The 21,213-nt window shown below is 39.8% G+C and overlaps 1 protein-coding gene across 2 annotated transcripts in view; it reads right to left on the bottom strand.

Annotated features, from left to right (window-relative positions):
• Positions 1-21,213, bottom strand: part of erich2 (glutamate-rich 2) — a 61,906-nt gene that overhangs the window by 23,307 nt on the left and 17,386 nt on the right. For both annotated transcript variants that reach the window (XM_072259655.1, XM_072259654.1), the window contains one exon: positions 18,994-19,211. In XM_072259655.1, coding sequence (XP_072115756.1) covers positions 18,994-19,203 — 210 coding nt within the window. In that variant the 5' untranslated portion in view covers positions 19,204-19,211. The remainder of the gene's footprint in view (positions 1-18,993; positions 19,212-21,213) is intronic.

Here is a 21,213-nt window from a genome sequence, read left to right as displayed (position 1 = left end):
AAAGTAGTTGAGAAAAGATAATACAATTAAGGAAGATATAATAAGATGGAACCTAATTCCTTTCCTTGGTCTCAGTTCAAGGATTGAATCTATTAAAATGAATTTTCTGCCTAGACTACTGTATCTCTTTCAGACCCTACAAATAGAGATTAACCAAAATCAATTCAAGACTGGAACAAGATGCTATCAAGATATATATAGCAAGGTAAAAGGCCTAGGGTTCATCTCAAAACTTTACAATTAGCCAAGGAAAAGGAGGGATGGGGCCTACCTTCTCTTAGAGATTATTATTTTGCAGCACAGTTGAGAGCTGTGATATGCTGGTGCAACCCATCATATGACGCTCAATGGAAAAACATTGAGGAGGGGATACTTCCCATCCCCAGACAGGCAATTTTGGCTGATAACAACCTACAAAGTTACATAAATACTATTGATAACCTGTGGGTGAAATGGACTCTTAAAAATGGAAAACTGTTATAGAAGAATATAAACTAGAGAGAAACATTGCAATTCTTAAATGGTGTGCATATGACTCGGATTTTATGCCGAATAAACTGGATGCTAGATTTAAGGACTGGACAGCTAAAGGAATAACAGCTATTTGCAATATAATGAAAGAAGGGACACTGTTCAGTTTTGAAATGCTCAAAAAGAAACACTTAGAAAAACAAGACTTTTACCGGTATTTACAGATGCGACAGTATGTTAATAGGATGGTTAAAAATGTAACCAAGGCAAGTACATGTCTGATAGAGCTATTTAGAAAAGTATATAATTCAGACAACGGTAGTAGAATCATTTCAAGCTTATATAAGGGTTTGTCAAATCTTAAAACACATTCGACTTCATATGTTAAAACAAAATGGGAGAAGGAAGGAGGGATAATAATATCTGAGGAAGAATGGACAATAATATGGAGGTATCAATGGAATTGTACCAGTTCACAGAAATGGAGGGAGTTCGGGTGGAAAAACTTGATAAGATGTTTTATTACACTCTCTCATTATGATAGTAACACCCCTGTTTGCTGGAGAAATTGTGGAAATCAAAATGCAAACCATTATCATATTTTCTGGGAATGCCCCGTTATCAAAGACTATTGGAGTGGGATACATAATGCCCTACAATACATCTTTAAATGTGAAATACCCTTAGACAGTAAGACCATACATTTTGGGTATATACCTCAAGAATGGCTGAGAAGAGATAAATATTTAATCAATATACTGCTGGTGGCTGGTAAAAAGACCCTTACCGGGAAATGGTTATCACAGGAGAGCCCAACTTTAAATGTATGGATGGAAATTACAATGGATATTTACAAAATGGAAAAGATAACAGCATCTGTTAATCATAAGTTGGAACAATTTTATTCATACTAGGAAAAATGGTTTAACTACATAACACCTCATAGTCCTGATTTTATTCTCACAAGTCAATGAATATGTTGTAAAAAAAAATCACTCCCTACTTTGTACATAGTTTTCTTTTTTCGATTGTTCTTTCTTTCCTCTCCTTTCTCTAAGTGTATACCTCAGATAAATATTATGTGGAGATTTGTGACAAATATGATCATATGATATATATGTACAGTATCTGAAATACATCTTATGGAAATGTTTGATGATGAACTTCAATAAAAAATAAATTACATAAAAAGAAAAAAGAGAATACAAAACACTGAGCTTTATAAATAGCACTATCCTGTGAAAGTAAATCATGGTGAACGCATAGGAAGAATGAGTCCAGCCACAACTGAAATATCATTCAGGAAAGGTGTGAAAGTTTTGATTAAGTGGAGAAGATGTTTATCTAAAGATCCAAGGAATAAGGGGCCTATGATGGAAGTAATAAAATCATTATGTGCAGAGACAGACTAGAAAGAAATAAACCATTTACCATTGTGGAAGTGGTCAAGAACTAGAACTTTGAGTTGGATATTCTCTGCGACAGCATGTGAATCTCCTGTGTCCTCTAGTTTCCTCCTTCATTCTGAAGTCATGCTAACTGGCTACTGTAATTTGATATGGCATGTGGGGGGGGAATAGTGTAGATAAGTGGCAGGAGAATGGTGAGGGGGCAGTTGCTGGGGATGCAAGAGGAAAATGGGATTAGTGTATATGAACACTTGGTAGTTGGAACCAAGATGATGGAGAGAGCCCTTTTCTATGTGGTACGATTCCATGACTTTCAATTGTAGACAAAAAGATAATAGGCAAGATTGCCACATGGCATGTCAACAAATACACTCAAAAGCTTCTATAGATATACCATTGACAGCATTCTGACAGGCTGACTAGTATGGGGGGGGGGTCTACTGCACAGGACAGAAAGAGTGTGTGTGTGTGTGTGTGTGTGTGTGTGTGTGTGTGTGTGTGTGTGTGTGTGTGTGTGTGTGTGTGTGTGTGTGTGTGAGAGAGAGAGAGAGGAGTGTGTGTGTGAGAGTGAGAGAGTGTGTGTGTGAGAGAGAGTGAGAGTGTGTGTGTGTGTGAGAGAGAGAGACTGTGAGTGTGAATGTGAGTGTGAGAGTGAGTGTGAGTGTGAGAGTGAAGGAGAGGGAGAGAGAGATGTCTAGCATTCAATGCTGTACGGTACTGGACAAGTAATTCAAAAGAAGAGTGTGCAGGACTATGGGGACAGTAGGGCGATTATTTAATTTAACACACAGCCGGTAGATTCAATGGTGTAATCATTCTGTGAATCAGTATTAATAAAGATTTAATAACTCTTGCAAAGCCTCATCATTTTGCTGGCTGAGATGCACTCACCACTAAGGCCTTGCTAACTCTGCTTGGGCCCTAAATATATGCAGTCTTTATCAACAATGTAGTTGAAGGAATCAAATGTAATATTCCCAAGTTTGCTGAAGTATAAGTGTCATAGAAAACAGGAATGCTGAGCAACTTTTAAATGATGAAAGACAGGAAAGTATTGCTGTTCAAAGCATCTTCCCGGATCACTGAAAGCTAACATTCAGGTGGAGCAGGCAGTTAAGGAGACAAATTGAATATGAGACTCTATTGAAGTAGGATTTGAGTGCAAGAGTAAGGATAAATACATATATAAAATATAGGAGCAGGAGAAGACCAGTTGGCCTTTTGAGCCTGCTTTGTCAAAATTATGACTAACTTTCTCACTGCCACCGTCCTACAAAATCTTTGTTATATTTGATTCCTTTCAAATTCTGAAACCTACTGATTTGTTTTGAATCAACAATGACTGAGCCTCCACAAGATTTACTAACCCCTCCACAAAGAAATTTTTAATCACCTTAGTCATAAATAGCCTATCCCTTGTTCTGATGATATATCCTCCCTGCAACCAGCCTGTTGAGTCCTGTATGAATTTATTTAGTTTCAGTGAGATGTCTTCTTTCAAAATCTAGAAAGTAAAAGATAAGGCTACTCAATCTCTCCTCAGATGAAAAACCCATCAATTGTGGAACTAATCTAATGAAATTTTGACGCACATCCTCTACGGCAAATATATACGTCATTAGGTGAAGTGACCAAAATTGTACCCATTTCTTCTGGTGCCATCTATCTACAACAAGACGTTTTGCTTCAGTACTTAAATCCTCTAATGACAAAGACCAACATGCCATTTTGCTTTCTAATTGCTTGTTCCACTTGCTTGTTGGCTTTCAGTGACTTTTGTGCAAGGCCACTTTGAACATCATTACTGAACCTCTCCATGTTTAAAAAGTACGATTTTTCTGTTTTGCACACTTCGTGGATACTTCGATACTTTGAAGTGGATATTTTATCTTTTTCCACATTGATTTCATTTACTGTCATCTTGCCCAATTACTTTTTGAAGTCTTTTACATTCTCCTTCCTAAGCACAACCCTGCTTAGTTTTGCATCACCAGCAAACTTGTAAGCATGATATTTGGTCCCTTCTGCCAAATCAACTGCGATAGATCATGAATATCCAGTGCCCAAACATCAATTCCAGTGGCACTCTAGTCAGAGCCAGCAACACCAGAGTCATCTATTTATTACTACTCTTTGCCTGCTGTATGATACCAAATTCTCAGTCCTTATCAGTGTACCACACCCATCTCTGTATGCTCTAATTTTGTCCATTAGCCTGCTGTGTTGGACCTTATTAAAGTCTTCTGAATATTCAAACACATTACATCCACTTAACTATTCTGCTAGTCATATTCTCAAATAATTCCAGTGGATTAGTCAAACATAATTTTCCTTTCATAAGTGCACAGAGACTCTTTTCAGTCCTATTATTCTCTCTAAGGGGTTCTGTTATTACATACCTTATCATAGATTCAACATTTTCCCTACTTCTATTCGGTAAAAAATGCCATAGTTCCTCATTTTCTCTCTCTTTTTATCTTATAGTACGCCTGTATTTGCTCCCCTCTAATCCAAAAAATTGACAGAGGAAAGGCATTAGTAGTTAAGAACAACCAGCTTTGATTTGTGAGAGTAAGTTTTGATAAATTTGGTAGCTTTTGAACAAGAAAATAGCTTGTTGACAAAATGAAAGTCTGGAGGATGTTGCCCTTGGCTGTGTTGTTCGCTGACGACATTATCTTCCGGAACTACTTCTTTCACTTCTTTTATTTTTCAAATGAGATTTTGCTAGTGTTGGAGCCTGTGATCTACATTTTGGGCCAATTGGTGCTTTGCTGTCTCCGAGTGAGTTCGGTGAGGTATCAAGTGAAGTGTGGGGCCTGGAGGCCAAGATGCTTTAAGACGGGCCACAAGCCTATGATTGACTCTATTTTTCACCAATCTCACCGATTAAAGTGTCGTGGAAGATTGAAACCCATGAAGACGAGAGCGGAAGTGGGGTGGGTGTCCCGCGCAGACAGCCTGCAGGTAACCAGTCCTTCTCTCCCTCTGGCTTGCTGCTCCCAGAGGAAGGTGTCTGCATGTAACCTGTCTCTCTTCCTCTCCCTGTCGCCCACTTCTCCCAGAGGAAGGTGTCTGCGTATGAATGGTGTCTCTCTCCCTCTTGCTTGATGCTGCCAGAGCATGGTGCTGGAGTCCTGGGTCTTGGGCAAGGTTTAATTGATGTGATTTGTGGTTTGGACTCTATAGTTGATGTTATGATGTGTTTCTGGTCACGCTTTTTTTGGTTGCTATTGTTGTGCAATTTTGACAGGGCGGACTGCTCCCTGTGGCCCACAGATAACAAAGACACAGCGCTGGGTTAGGCTGAAATAAGCTGGACTGAATATGCTTGGACTCTTTTGATAACTGTATGGTTTGGTGTTTTATATTCTGTGTTTTTCACTAGTTGTTTTGCTGTTTGTGTGATTAGTTTTTTTGCACATTGGGGTTTGATGTTTTTCTTTGAATGGATTTCATGGCTTTGTTTCGTGGTTGTCTATGGGAAGACAAATCTCAGGGTTTTATACTGCATGCATACTTTGATAATAAATGTACTTCGAAACTTTGGAAGTTATGTTATGCATGTATATTTTTAAAGTTGATACTGTACAGTATTGAACACTTGTCAGTGAAACACAAGTAAACAGAATTTAAAAGGGAATGCAGCATGAGATTCAACAGTAACTAATCTTTACCATGCAACTCTATATGTTTTACATAAAGTGTTGTTTGTAAATTTTGAATATAAAGAGGAAATTGTAAGATATAATTGGTAGGTTTCCTACAGGATGAGGCCTCCCCAGCTGATTTCCATTCACTGTGTCCAAGCAATTGTTTGCATCAGAAAAAAATAAGAAAAAAAAATTTTTGCAATCAGTGCAATAGTAGGCTTCACAGAATGGCCAAAACCTTTAATAAACAATAAATTTGAATATGCAAATGTTGTCTTCACAAAGGAGAACACAAATACCTCCTCGATATGTTAGGAAACCAAGGGTCTAGTGAGAGAGAAAAACTGAAGGAAAATCAGTATTATCAAATAAATAGTAATAAGTAAATTAATGGAGTTTTGAAAATGTGCAGTTTTGGTCCTCAAATTTGAAGAAAAATATTCTCGCCATAGAAAGAATGTAACAAAGGTTTATTAGACTGATATTTGGAATGGCAGAGAGATTGGGTTGATTAGGCCTATATTTGTTAGAGTTCAGAAGAATGTAAGGGAATCTCATAGAAGTCCATAAAATTGTAGTGGAACCAGACAGACTAGATACAAAAAGTATGCTCCTGATGACAGAGGAATCTATAACTAGGAATCACAGCTTTGAGATATGAGACATGTCACAAAGAACCAAAATCAGAAGAAATTTCTTCACTCAGAGGATGGTGAATCTGTGGAATTCTTTACTGCAGAAAGCAGTAGAAGCCGAGTTATTAAATATATTCAAAGAGATAGTAAATCTAGTTCTTAATGCTGAAGGGATCAAGGGCTATGGGGAAAAGCAAGGGTAAGGAAGTAGACGATAAATCATGAGCATTTTTAATAGCGGAGCAGGCATGAATGGGTGAATGGCCTTCTCCTGATCCTGTTTTCCATGCTTTTTATTGCAGGACTGGCCTAGGCTCAAAGTCATAAAGCAACATAGCCCTCTGGTCCAATAAGTCCATGCTAACCAGACTGCCCACCCATCTAGCCCTAATTTCCTACATTTGGCCCATATCTCTCCATGTACCTATCTAAGTGCTTCTTAAATGATATTATTGTACCTGTCTCAATCACCTTTTCTGGCAGCTCGTTCCATATACTCACCACCCTCTGTGTAAATAGGTTGCCCTTCAGGTCTCTTTTAAATCTTTTCCCTCTCACTCTAAATCTATGCCCCTAGTTTTGGTCTCCCCTACACTGTGAGAATGACTGTTAACATTCCTCTCATCTATGCCTCTCATAATTTTAAACATTTATATAAGGTCACTCCTCATTCTCTTATGTTCTATGAAATGATGACCTAGTCCATCTACCTCTTTCTACAATTCATTCATTCTAGTCCTGGCTACATTCTTGTAAATCCTTTCTGTACTCATTCCAGTTTAACCACATCATTCCTATACAAAGGTGAACAAATCTGTACATAGTACTCCAACTGTAGCCTCAACAACAACTTGTACAACTGCAACATAATGTCGCAACTCCATGTACTCAATGCCCTGACTGATGAAGACTAACATGTTAAATGGCTTTTTCATCAGCTTTCTGCCTGTGATGCTGCTTTTAAAGAACAATGCACTTGTACTCCTAAGTCTCTCTGTTCCATTACACTCCCTCGTGCCCTACCGTTCATAGTACAAGTTCTATGCTGATTTGACTCTCCAAAATGCATCACCTTACTTAGCTGTATTTCCCACTCCTCCAGCTGATCAAGATTCCCCAGTAATCTTACAATAACCTTTCTCACTATCAACAACTAAGTTTGTGTCATCTACAAACTTACTGACCACGCCCTGTGCATTTATATTTATTTATATAAATAAGAAATAACAAGGGTCCCAACACTGTCCTCTGCTTTCACTCCTAAAAAGCAGTTTTCACCCATCATCCTCTGCTTCCAACCTCCAAGCCAATTCTGAATTCCCCCGTACTAGCTCTTCCTGGATCCCATGGGACCTAACCTTCCAAATCACCCTACCATGCAGGACCTTGTCGAAAACCTTGCTAACGTCCAAATACAAGTCTAGGCTAATGAGGAGATTAAAAGGAATAGACCTGTATTCTCTCAGGTGTGCTTCAGATGCTATAGTCCAATGGTCCCATCCTTAGAAGCTCTGATACACTGTAATAAAAAGCCAAAGCTGGGGTGTTGTTTTGGTTTCTCTCAGTTTGTGAAGCAGTTTTAAAGAGATTGAAAACATTTCTGATAGTCAAAGACATTTAAAACCAATTAATATAATGAAAAGAAATTTAATCTTTAAATAAATGAAGCTCATTAAAACACTTGTGAATCATTAAAATTATTGAACTAAACTAACATAAAAAAGTAACTTATCTTCCCTTCTGAAATGAGCAGGGTCTCCAATTCTACACCAATTTCTTCAAAGCAATTCTGCAGAATTTAACAAAGAACTGGATCCAACATTGAACCTTGTGGAGTTCAGCAAATGAGTGTTTAGCAAAGGTGAAGTATCTCTTATTCTAAATCTTGGATTTACACAACTCTGCACAAGTCCAATATTAATTTCCATAGCAAAGGCTAAACACTATCAGTCTCCTGCAGACCTCAAGCCATAGCAAGGATGATTTAATACAATGTGCTTTAACCAAACTAGCATCAGATTATGCATTACAAAATGTAATTTCATTGCAGTTCTTCATGTACAAAAATTGCACTTACAACATAAAGTTCACAGTATTATTTTTAGTAATTATAAACAATATTTGTAGGCTTTTAAAACTGTATAGTGTACTCTTCAAACCAGCAGGTGACACTGCAGAACAGCACCACTGCTCCATAACTGTTAATAGATGCCTCTTGAATAAATGAAATACTAGTACCTACCTGTGTAAAATGAACAGATTTCATCCTGCAAAGCTGGGCTGAACAATATGACCATCCTTGAATACTGGGCAAAATATTTCGTGGAAGTAAGGAATGCCACTGAAATGCAGTATAAAAACTCATAAAGGGTGTGATTTACATTTCAGTTGCACACGGGTTGCAGTGATGGAATACCCTTTCATTACCTTACTGCACTGTTATCCTTGGCAGCAATTTTTGGGCCCTCTGAAAAACCAATGCAATTGAGCAATGTAAAAAGTGTGATGGGAATAACAGGGATCCGTTTCCTCTGTCCCAGAAGCTGCCCACAGAGTATATATACACCAAGAATTTTTTTTAATTCATTGGAAGAAGTTAGTCATTTTTTATACTTTCAACATATTATACAGTTTACAGCTTCGGTCCAACATCCATCAGAAATGAGAACACTTGCTGTGGCAGTCTGCTTCCAAGCTGATGATGTGAAAAGTGATAGGACAGCAGATGGACCACCATGATTCTCAGAGTGAGGATTCTCAGCAGTTTTTTTAATGTTAACTAAATTGCAAAATATGTCTGCTTGAAGTTAGGATTTGATTCAGAAGAAGAAAGACAACTAAAATGTAGATTTATTGTTTCCCTGTAGTGATCTAACAATGGAGCTTTTACCTGTAATTATTAAAGGCAAAAAATCAAAGCACCATGTCTTGAAAACTCCATTACCATTTTTAGTCAGAACGGTCAACCAGCTGACAAAATACTACATCAATTTCCTTTCCCTTTTGTTAGTCAAGAGGCTCACAGTGACAAATGTGGCACAATAACAAGGTTAGAAAAGAGGTTAATGTCAAGATCTTTACCAAACTTAACCAAACTACATCCCTTTGAGGCTTCTTCACAACTAACATTCCTAGCTACCATTGTATCATCAATAAACCTGGCAATCAAACTATCAATTTATCCATGTCATTAATGTAAACATATAAGAAATTGAAGTACCAGCACAATCCCTGAGGCTCATTACCCCAGTACCTCTTATACCAATTTTTTCTGTTTGCCAGCTAATCAAGCCAATGTAGAAACAGTGCTGCTCCAGGTGGGATTGGTGGGTGGGTATCTTCCAAGGGAATATGGTCCTTCTGCTGTTTATAGTGTGCTTATCTGTGCGTGAAGGTGTTTAGTATTAATTTATTCAATCGCTCAAGATTTTTTTTAAAAAAATGTAATTCACAAGATGCTGATACTGCAGGAAAGGACAGTCATTCAGAAATATAGCAGTCAAACACTATATTCCACTGAGTCCATGCTGATCATCAAACATCCATTTTTACATTAACCCTGTTTAATCTCTCCAGATCTCCATCAAATTCTTCCCACAATCTACCTCTCACCTAAAAGCTAGGAGCAATTAACCAACCTACCTATGCATTTTCTGGAATGTATGAGGAATCAGAATATGTCAGAGAACATGCAAACACCATATACAGGTAACACAGAGTCCAGGATTGAACACTAGTTGCTGGAGCTGTGAGCCAGCAGCTCCACTAGCTGTGCTCTTGTGCTGTCCTAACATTTGCTGCCAATGGTCTGACTAAATTTGCAGGAGCTAAGAGTGAAGTTAAGAGAGTCAACTACATTGCTGTGAGCTTGGAAACGCATCTCTATCAGACTAGGAAAGTATAGTAGATTTCATTTCCTGATGTGAATCAGAGGGGTTTTTCAAACAAATATAAGTTTTAAATTCAATGTTTATTCAATTATAAAAACTGAAATTCCTCAGCTGCTCTTCAAGATACACTATGGCCTTCAGATCACTATTTCAGGCTTCTGGATACCATGTAGATAATTCAAACACTATGCTTCATGCCACTTCATTCTCTCCCTGTCTCAATGCTGTTATGAATTGCATGTTAACTTTAAGCAGAAATCAAGTAACAAATAGAGATTGTTCTTATTCTCAACATCCAACTAATTTGATTTTAAAGGCATTTAAATCATGATGAAATGTTGCTGCTTTCAAACCTTAATACGGCTGGTATTTACAGAGTGTTTGCAATTCAAACCTAACACCAGCTCCATGTGGCAGACAACTGTAGAGCTGTCTTGTTCTCTTATTTACTTCAGTCTCATTCTCTCACAAACAAAGCAATACACAGCTTCGCTGCTTGGGAAAAAGTAGTCTCATTAAACTTTTGAAATGTGAACGCTAGTGCTGGTTAGATGAAAAAGGCGGATTTTAGACAGATCATCCATCTAGTAGAAATCTGTCTGCATTAGAGTCAGGATAAGGATTTTCAGCAACAAGGAGCAAAGAAGATTCAGACAATTGTTGACAAAGTAGCTTAGGTAAGATAACTAGGGGAAAACTAGTCTCGATAATATATGGTTTGAGAAGCAGCGGACAAAAGATACATGGGGGATAGGAGGAAAAACTATTAGAGTGTGGTTATGACTTGGAATTTACTATCTGTAAGGTTCATGAAAACAAAATCAATCAATGCCTAAGGAAAGGAATTAAGTACTTCAAAGAGAATAATGAATTGGGGAGATAGTAGGGATATGGGGCAGATTTCTCTCCTAGAAATTAGCATAGACGTAAAAGGTTGAAAATGGTGCAGTAGAAAGACTGAGATCTGGGCACAATAATATGAGTCAGCCAATTGGCATAATCTAAATGGCTGATAGCATAAATGATAGCTGCAAAAAGAAAATGCAGTGCAGGGTGCAGCGAGATAGATTTTGAAGTCAAAAGACCATCGGAGAAGGAAGTCTGAGAATCGGAGCAGGAGTGTGGCGGAAGCCATTTTGATTTTTTCTTTTTCTCATCGGAGTTAAGAGAGGCGGGACCGCGCAGTCGTGTGACGTTGGGCAGTGAAGCGCAGAAGATTTAAAAAGGTCAGAAATCCTGATTCGGGTTTAACTCGGAGAAGGAAGTCTGAGAATCGGAGCGGGAGTGCAGCGGAAGCCATTTTGATTTTTTCTTTTTCTCATCGGAGTTAAGAGAGGCGGGACTGTGTAGGTGTGTGAAGTCGGGCAGTGAAGTGCGGAAGATTTAAAAGGAACACAGCCATCGTTCTGCGGGCAGCGGAGTGAGCCGGGAGCAGAGTGAAAGCTTAAGGGTTTTGGCTCAACAGGCTTAGGCGGAAACAGGTGAGGCAGAGTAGGTTTGGTTTTCAGTTTTCCCTGTTATTTGAGGAAAGGGGGAAGTATGAGTGTGAGGGCAGCTTGCTGTTCTCGGTGTTGGATGTGGGAGGTCCTGGAGTCTCCTAGCCTTCTAAACGTCCACATCTGCGCCAGATGCACCGAGCTGCAGCCCCTAAGGGACTATGTTAGGGAACTGGAGCTGCAGCTTGATGACCTTCGTCAGGTCAGGGAGAGTGAGGAGTTGATAGAGAGGAGTTACAGGCAGGTGGTCACACCGGGACCATGGGAGGTAGACAAGTGGGTCACGGTTAGGAGGGGGAAGGGGAAGTGTCAGGTACTAGAGAGTACCCCAGTGGCTGTGCCCCTTGACAATAAGTACTCCTGTTTGAGTACTGATGGGGGGGGGGGACAGCTTACCTGGGGGAAGCAACAATGGCCGTGCTTCCAGCACAGAGTCCGGCCCTGAAGCTCAGAAGGGTAGGGAAAGGAAGAGGAGGGCAGTAGTAATAGGGGACTCAATAGTTAGGGGGTCAGATAGGCGATTCTGTGAATGCAGTCAGGACACCCGTATAGTAGTTTGCCTCCCTGGTGCCAGGGTCCGGGATGTTTCTGATCGTGTCCAAGATATCCTGAAGTGGGAGGGTGAGCAGCCAGAGGTCATGGTACATATAGGTACCAATGACATAGGTAGGAAAAGAGAAGACGTCCTGAAAGGAGAATATAAGGACTTAGGAAGGGAGTTGAGAAGAAGGACCGCAAAGGTAGTAATCTCGGGATTACTGCCTGTGCCACGTGACAGTGAGAGTAGGAATGGAATGAGGTGGAGGATAAATGCGTGGCTGAAGGATTGGAGCAGGGGGCAGGGATTCAAGTTTCTAGATCATTGGGACATCTTTTGGTGCAGGTGTGACCTGTACAAAAAGCAGGTTGCACTTGAATCCTAGGGGGACCGATATCCTAGCAGGGAGATTTTCGAAGGCTACTGGGGAGACTTTAAACTAGAATGGTTGGGGGGGTGGGAATCAAATTGAAGAGACTAGTAGAGAGGAGGTTAGTTCACAAATAGAGAAAGCTAGTAGACAGTGTGTGAGGGAGGATAGGCAGGGGACAGAGAACGGGAGCACTCAGACCGAAGATGTAGGGGAGAAGGAAGAAAAAGATAAAGCTGTTTGCACCATTAGGGATAAACAGAGAGTAAGGGGTGGAGAGTTTCTTAAATGCATCTATTTTAATGCTAGGAGCATTGTAAGAAAGGTGGATGAGCTTAGAGCATGGATTGATACCTGGAAATATCAAGTTGTAGCTATTAGTGAAAAATGGTTGCAGGAGGGGTGTGATTGGCAACTAAATATTCCTGGATTTCATTGCTTCAGGTGTGATAGAATCAGAGGGGCAAGAGGGGGAGGTGTTGCATTGCTTGTCAGAGAAAATATTACAGTGGTGCTTTGGCAGGATAGATTAGAAGACTCGTCTAGGGAGGCTATTTGGGTGGAATTGAGGAATGGGAAAAGTGTAGTAACGCTTATAGGGATGTATTATAGACCACCGAATGGGGGAGCAAGAATTGGAGGAGCAAATTTGTAAGGAGATAGCAGATATTTGTAGTAAGCACAAGGTTGTGATTGTGGGAGATTTAAATATTCCACACATAGACTGGGAAACCCATTCTGTAAAAGGGCTGGATGGTTTGGAGTTTGTAAAATGTGTGCCAGATAGTTTTTTGCAGCAATACATAGAGGTGACAACTAGAGAAGGGGCAGTGTTGGATCTCCTGTTAGGGAATGAGATAGGTCAGGTGACAGAGGTATGTACTGGGGAGCACTTCGGGTCCAGTGATCACAATGCCATTAGTTTCAGTATAATTATGGAGAAGGATAGGACTGGACCCAGGGTTGAGATTTTTGATTGGAGAAAGGTCAACTTTGAGGAGATGCAAAAGGATTTAGAAGGAGTGGATTGGGACAATTTGTTTTATGGGAAGGATGTAATAGAGAAAGGGAGGTCATTTAAAGGTGAAATTTTGAGGGTACAGAATCCTTATGTTCCTGTTAGGTTGAAAGGAAAGGTTAAAAGTTTGAGAGAGCTATGATTTTCAAGGAATATTGGAAACTTGGTTCCGGAAAAGAGAGAGATCTACAATAAATATAGGCAGCTTGGAGTAAATGAGGTGCTTGAGGAATATAAAGAATGTAAAAAGAATCTTAAGAAAGAAATTAGAAAAGCTAAAAGAAGATATGAGGTTGCTTTGGCAAGTAAGGTGAAAATAAATAAATTTCTACAGTTATATTAATAGCAAAAGGATAGAAAGGGATAAAATTGGTCCCTTAGGGAATCAGAGTGGATGGCTATGTGTGGAGCCAAAAGAGATGGGGGAGATTTTGAACAATTTATTTTCTTCGGTATTCACTAAGGAGAATGATATCGAACTGTGTAAGGTAAGGGAAACAAGTAGGATAGTTATGCAAACTATAATGATTAAAGAAGAGGAAGTACTGGTGCTTTTAAGGAATATAAAAGTGGATAAGTCTCCGGGTCCTGAGAGGATATTCCCTAGGACCTTGAGCAAAGTTAGTACGGAAATAGGAGGGGCTCTGACAGAAATATGTCAAATGTCATTAGAAACGGGGATGGTGCCGGAGGATTGACGTATTGCTCATGTTGTTCCATTGTTTAAAAAGGGTTCTAAGAGTAAACCTAGCAATTATCGGCCTGTGAGTTTGATGTCAGTGGTGGGTAAATTGATGGAAAGTATTCTTAGAGTTGGTATGTATAATTATCTGGATAGACAGAGTCTGATTAGGAATAGTCAACATGGATTTGTGTGTGGAAGGTCATGTTTGACAAATCTTACTGAATTTTTTGAAGAGGTTACTAGGAAAGTTGACGAGGGTAAAGCAGTGGATGTTGTCTATATGGACTTCAGCAAGGCCTTTGACAAGGTTCCACACGGAAGGTTAGTTAGGAAGGCTCAATCGTTAGGTATTAATATTGAAGTAGTAAAATGGATTCAGCAGTGGCTGGATGGGAGACACCAGAGAGTAGTGGTGGATAACTGTTTGTCAGATTGGAGGCCGGTGTCTAGTGGTGCGCCTCCAGGATCTGTACTGGGTCCAGTGTTGTTTGTCATATATATTAATGATCTGGATGATGGGGTGGTAAATTGGATTAGTAAGTATGCAGATGATACGAAGATAGGTGGAGTTGTGGATAATGAAGTAGGTTTTCAAAGCTTGCAGAGAGATTTAGGCCAGTTAGAAGAGTGGGCTGAAAGCTGGCAGATGGAGATTAATGCTGATAAATGTGAGGTGCGACATTTTGGTAGGCCTAATCAAAATAGAACTTATGGTAAGTGGTAGGGCATTGAAGAATTCAGTAGAACAGGGGAATCTAGGAATAATGGTGCATAGTTCCCTGAAGGTGGAATCTCATGTGGATAGGGTGGTGAAGAAAACTTTTGGTATGCTGGCCTTTATAAATCAGAGCATTGAGTATAGGAGTTGGGATGTAATGTTAAAATTGTACAAGGCATTAGTAAGGCCAAATTTGGAGTACTGTGTACAGTTCTGGTCACCAAATTATAGGAAAGATGTCAACAAAATAGAGAGAGTACAGAGAAGATTTACTAGAATGTTACCTGGGTTTCATCTCCTAAGTTACAGAGAAAGTTGAGCAAATTAGGTCTTTATTCTCTGGAGCGTAGAAAGTTGAGGGGGGACTTGATAGAGGTATTTAAAATTATGAGGGGGATAGATAGAGTTGACATGGATAGGCTTTTTCCATTGAGAGTGGGGGAGATTCAAACAAAAGGACATGAGTTGGGAGTTAAAGGGCAAAAGTTTAGGAGTAACATGAAGGGGGAACTTCTTTACTCAGAGAGTGGTAGCTGTGTGGAACGAGCTTCCAGCAGAAGTGGTTGAGGTAGGTTCGATGTTGTCATTTAAAGTTAAATTGGACAGCTATATGGACAGGAAAGGAATGGAAGGTTATGGGCTGAGTGCAGGTCAGTGGGACTAGGTGAGAGTAAGAGTTCGGCACGGACTAGAAGGGCCGAGATGGCCTGTTTCCGTGCTGTAATTGCTATATGGTTATATCTTATTGTGAAGTGATTGGTCTAGGTATGCGTGGTGTAGTGATCATCATCTCAAGCAGATGAAAGCTTTGACTGCCAGTATACCCAAAGCCAATTTTGTTATAAATCTGGCAAAAGGCAAGTCAGCCTCGGCTGAGGTCACATTTTTGTATGTACCGTATGTCATCAGTCACTGTTAAATGATGCCAAAATGGTTGAAGCATTATCAGGCCTTTGTTGGTTCAAAGTGAAGAGAAAAAAACACAAGCTCTGGTATAAACGTGCTCCACAACCCAATGATGCACACTGAAAGAAATATGAAATTTGTGTGGTCAGAGTCACACACAAGGGGCCTATGAGAAACACACACAAAATGCTAGGGGAACTCAGCAGGCCAGGCAGCATCTAGGAAAACTGGACAGTCAACATTTTGGGTCAAAACCCTTCGTCAGGAGTCCTGCTGAGGGTTTCGGACCATAATGTTGACTGTACTCTTTTCCATAGATGCTGCCTGGTTTGCTGAGTTCCTCCAGCATTTTGTGTGTGTTTCTCAGATTTCAAGCATCTGCAAATTTTCTCATTTGGCATATGAAAAAATCAAATTTGATAAATAACATCATAATTGCAGCCCCAGCTTTTAGTACATGTAATACATTTAAATAAAATGTTTCCAGTGTTTTCATAATTTGTTGAATTGTGGTTAATATTTAATAATTTTTCCAAAGTTTATGAATGTCACAGAATTTCACAGACTTTTTGACATCTCTGACAGGTTGTTTGTCCAATAAACAAAGTTTTATTGGCTATCAATGTATTTTTGCTATCAATCAGGTCAGAAGTGCTTCCTTGGGGCAGTTCTCACCTGGGATCATTCAGGATCGGGGTAAATTTAACAAGTTGCCAATCAGTATGCCACTGAACGAACTCTAATCTGAGAATACAATGACTTCCTGCTGATTCAAACCACCTTCCTAGAAAGATACACTTTTGAAACATATGATAACGTATTTAATGGATCATGCTTGAAGCAGCGCTGGTTGGTACTAACTCAGTGAGAGTCTTAGGACTTCATAGTTGGCCGAACAAAGACATATTTCCATTATTTTTAGGGTACCAGTATTTTCCTCACATTATTTACCCTAATTTTGGACAACAATGCTGGTGCAGAGTTTACAATCTGAATTTCCTGACAATTCCTGTGTTTTCCCATCCTATCTCCTCCAGAGGAGATAATAAATATTTGAAATAAAGATAAAATCAGTATTTATCTCACCTACACATTGTTAGAATTCCAGGATATTACTGTGTCTCACAGTTTAGGTTACATGCTATATTTGTTTTTAAAAAATTTTTTTGGCGTGTGCGTGCGTGCGCATCTGTGCGTGTGCGTCCGTGCATGTGCGTGATGATGTATTTTTCAAGCCTTTACAAGGCGCGGAGTGAGAGAAAGACCGTGTGGCATGCCACTCCTCACACAGACATTTTCGCAGTATTTTTCCCTTTTTACTTTACGAGGTTGAGTTGCAATCTCGACACTCAACCCGGCACAGATGGAAAGCATACTCGGGAGTGGCTCTGACTGGATTCGAACCCAGGAACCTCCGTTCCGGGATCCGGCACTGATGTCATTGTGCCATCAGCCGGCCCTACATGCTATATTTGAACAAATTTCTTGATGAGTGGAAGGTTAGCTATATTAAGTAAATGATTTAATCAGCTTGCAGGTACAACTAATCATTGAGGTTTAATTGTACTTGTCAGAGTAGCAAGATTTATTCCAATAACATTCTTTTTGTTTAGCAAGTTATCACATTTACAATAAGTTTTAACAGTGAGTGCATTTCATTGTGTTTGTATAAAGATATTTGCAGATGTCTGGTTAAAACTGGTCAATTTGGTATAGTTATAATGGGTTCTAATTGATATAATCACATTGGAAACATCTTCCAGACACAACCATTCACCTTTAAAACCAGAGCAGGTAAAAGTCTTCCAGCTGTGATGACTTGATTAGATATCAAAAAGCTCAAATGCAACTTTTCACCCCAAAATTTATTGATATCATAAAAATTGTTTGCAATCAGGTTTTGAAATTGGGGAACACCATTAACCACACGTATGCATCTGCCTGATAGCTTTGTGAGAAAATGGTGTCTTGCAGAAGATGTACTTCTGTAAGCAACAAGTTAACATTCTAGGCCTAAACCTGAAGTGCAGCTACCAATTTTCAGGGCTTTCTTGCCAGCTGATACCTTGGTCAACTAACCTGGCAGGTGTGTGCATTATGTACTCATATACATAAAAAAAAGGTCATGTCAGAAAGGGACTCTCCATTCCCATTCTGACATGTCTGCCGTGGCCTCCTCTACTACCATGATAAGGCCAAACTCAGGCTGGAGGAGCAATATTACATATTACGTCTGAGTAGTCTCTAATCTGATGGCATGCACATTGATTTCTCCAACTTCCGCTAACTTCTTCCCCCTTCTCATTTTTTTATTCCACATTCTGGTTGCCCTCTTAACTGTTTCTCACTCTTCATCACCTTCCTCTGATATCCCTCCTGTTTCCCTTTCTTCCATGACCAAGTCCTCTCCTATTCGATTCCTTCTTCTTCAGCCCTTTATCTATTCCACCTATCGCCTCCCAGTTTCTTAATTCATCCCTTTATCTATTCCACCTGTCCTTTCCTAGCTTCTTACTTCATCCCCTTCCCCCATCTTCCCCTTCACCTGCTCTCACCTATCAATTTGTACTCCAACCCTACCCCCCACCTTCTTATTCTGGTTTTTTGCCCCCACCCCTGATGAAGGGTCTCTACCAGAAAAGCAGACTGTTTATTCCCTATCAACACACAAAATGCTAGAGGAAATCAGCAGGCCAGGCAGCACCTATGAAAATGAATAAATAGCCGACGTTTCGGGCCGTTTCAGGACTGGAAAGGAAGGGGGAAGATGCCAGAATAAAAGTGTGTGGGGGGGAGGGGAAGGAGGACTAGTCAGAAGGTGATAGTTGAAGGCAGCTGAGTGGGAAAGGTAAAGGGCTGGAGGCCAGGCTGTGCTGTTGGAGAGAAACTTTCAAACAATGTCACACATGGATGACCCAGCCCATTCTGTTTCAGTCAGTTGCCTGACTTGCAGAGTGTTTCTAGAAATTTCTGGCTTATAAGATTCTTCACTAATCTTACTTACTTATGAACAAAGAAAACTACAAGTTGCCTCTTGGCTGTATTAATTTATCTGATCCCCAATTCTTATCTATGATCACATTTTGTCTAATGCTCCACTGCTCTGTGCCACTTAATTTACTCTTTCCTAAATAAGTTGCATCCGATAATTTGAACAAGTCTGTACTTAGAAGTATTTTTTTTTAAAAAGGACCATAATTTTACCTCTCCCATCAACTCAATTGGTGCCCTCCTTTCTTCCTCTTTATTGCCCTCATCACCATTCTCCTCTTCACCATCACTTAAATTGACATCAGCTTTGTAGTCTTCTAAAGTCCTGTTCACATTACTCGTGGTTGCTATGTCATATGATTCAATAGTATTTGCAGAGGTCTCCAAAGCTTTTGCTTCTTTAGCATCTGAATTTAGATTCATCTTGAAATCTGCAATAAAGACAAAGAAAAGTAGCATGAAAAATGAAGCTCAGTGTTTAGTTCTTGTTAAAGATATTTTTAAAAAGTGATTTAGAATCTTGCAATGTCTAAATTTAGTACGATAAACATCAGCAAGTGTCATCTGATAAATTATTTTACACTTTTTTGTTCTCCATAAATGCCTAAACAACTAGAGGCTGAAATAATTTCATCATACTGATAGTATGGTTGAACCCAAAGCTGTCATCATTCCAACATGTTTACTCCCACAGAGCATTCGGGATATGAACTTTAGCTGGTTGGTCTTTGTGCATCAAAAAAAAACAACTGGCATTATCATAGCTTTGATATTCTAATTCAGATAACTTCATTTTTAGAACAGAAAGAATTTAGAATCTCTCCTTTAAGCCATTACAACTCCCTCTTCTTTTCCCTCTCCAAGCACACCTGTGTATTTTCTGTGCCACATCTCAGATCCAGCATGTGGTCCCAGTCACTCTTGGGCTGCCAGCTCTTGGCCACACTTTTTTTCACTTTCTGGTAACCTTCTAATGACCATCTCTCAGCCCCAGCATTCCCAGCCTGACATTCAATGCTTTTCCTGGCACTAATGCAAGCCCACAACCTGGCTCCACTCTCATTGCCAAATGTAGCCCAGTTCCTCACAATACTTCTGTTCTCATTCCAGCCCTGCTCTAGTACCCTAAATGGTACCAGTAATTCACAATTTAGCAGAGAAAACAAAAAAAAAGTTGTTAAAATGGTGACAAATATCAAATTAATATTTCATTGAAGAAATAACAAAATACTCTGCAGATGCTCGGGTCAAAGCAACACTCACAACATGCTGGAGGAACTCAGCAGGTCGGGCAGCATCCATGGAAATGATCAGTCAACGTTTTGGGCCGGAACCCTTCATCAGGACTGAAGAGGGAAGGGGCAGAGGCCCTATAAAGAAGGTGGGGGGAGAGTGGGAAGGAGAAGGCTGGTAGGTTCCATCTGAAAAACCGGTAAGGGGAAAGATAAAGGGGTGGGGGAGGGGAAGCAGGGAGATGATAGGCAGACTGAAGAGGGAAGGGGCAGAGGCCCTATAAAGAAGGTGGGGGGACAGTGGGAAGGAGAAGGCTGGTAGGTTACTGAAGAGAGAAGGGGCAGAGGCCCTATAAAGAAGCTGCCTATCAGCTCCCTGCTTCCCCTCCCCCACCCCTTTATCTTTCCCTTTACTGGTTTTTCACCTGGAACCTACCAGCCTTCTCCTTCCCACCCTCTCCCCACCTTCTTTATAGGGTCTCTGCCCCTTCCCTCTTCAGTCCCGACGAAGGGTTCTGGCCCGAAACGTCGACTCATCGTTTCCACGGATGCTGCCCGACCTGCTGAGTTCCTCCAGTGTGTTGTGCGTGTTGCTTTCATTGAAGAAGTTAACTGTTCTGAATAGAAGAGGTAGAAATTTCTAGAACAAATTTGCAGTCTTGAAGGAACTGATGTGAAGTGGTGAGAGCTTGAATAGAACCCTGAAACAACCCTGATATTTTAAAAGGCAACAAATCTGTTTCAGTTAACTAAAATGTTATTAATCAAAAAATGTAGACACCTTATGATACAATTGTGTAAAGAAAGATTAATTAATACAGATCTTTCTTTGAAATACTTTATATTTTCAGAAGAGTATCAGTGGAGAATTCCAAATTCATTTAAAAACCATTGAAATTGGAGGTAGAATAAAGGACTTACAATGAAATTGGTTGAAAACTGAACACGTGTAATATCAAGCTAGGACCAGTGGGTGGGGGGGGGGGTTAGTAAATTACGTTCCAGAGTGATTAGTGCTATAATTCTAATGAATATTATTCACCATTACAATAGAACCAAGCACAAGTTCCTCATATTTGTTCATATTGTTTTATTCTAATATTGTTTTAAGGAAATCAATACAGGTAAAAGATATAGTGAGATAAAATTACAATGTAATTTTGTTTTCCAGTTGGAGAAAGAAATTAATATTTAAATTTAA

The sequence above is a fragment of the Mobula birostris genome, chromosome 6 (assembly GCF_030028105.1).
Source record: "Mobula birostris isolate sMobBir1 chromosome 6, sMobBir1.hap1, whole genome shotgun sequence".
Taxonomy (NCBI): domain Eukaryota; kingdom Metazoa; phylum Chordata; class Chondrichthyes; order Myliobatiformes; family Myliobatidae; genus Mobula; species Mobula birostris.
This window is presented reverse-complemented; position numbering and strand designations above follow the sequence as displayed.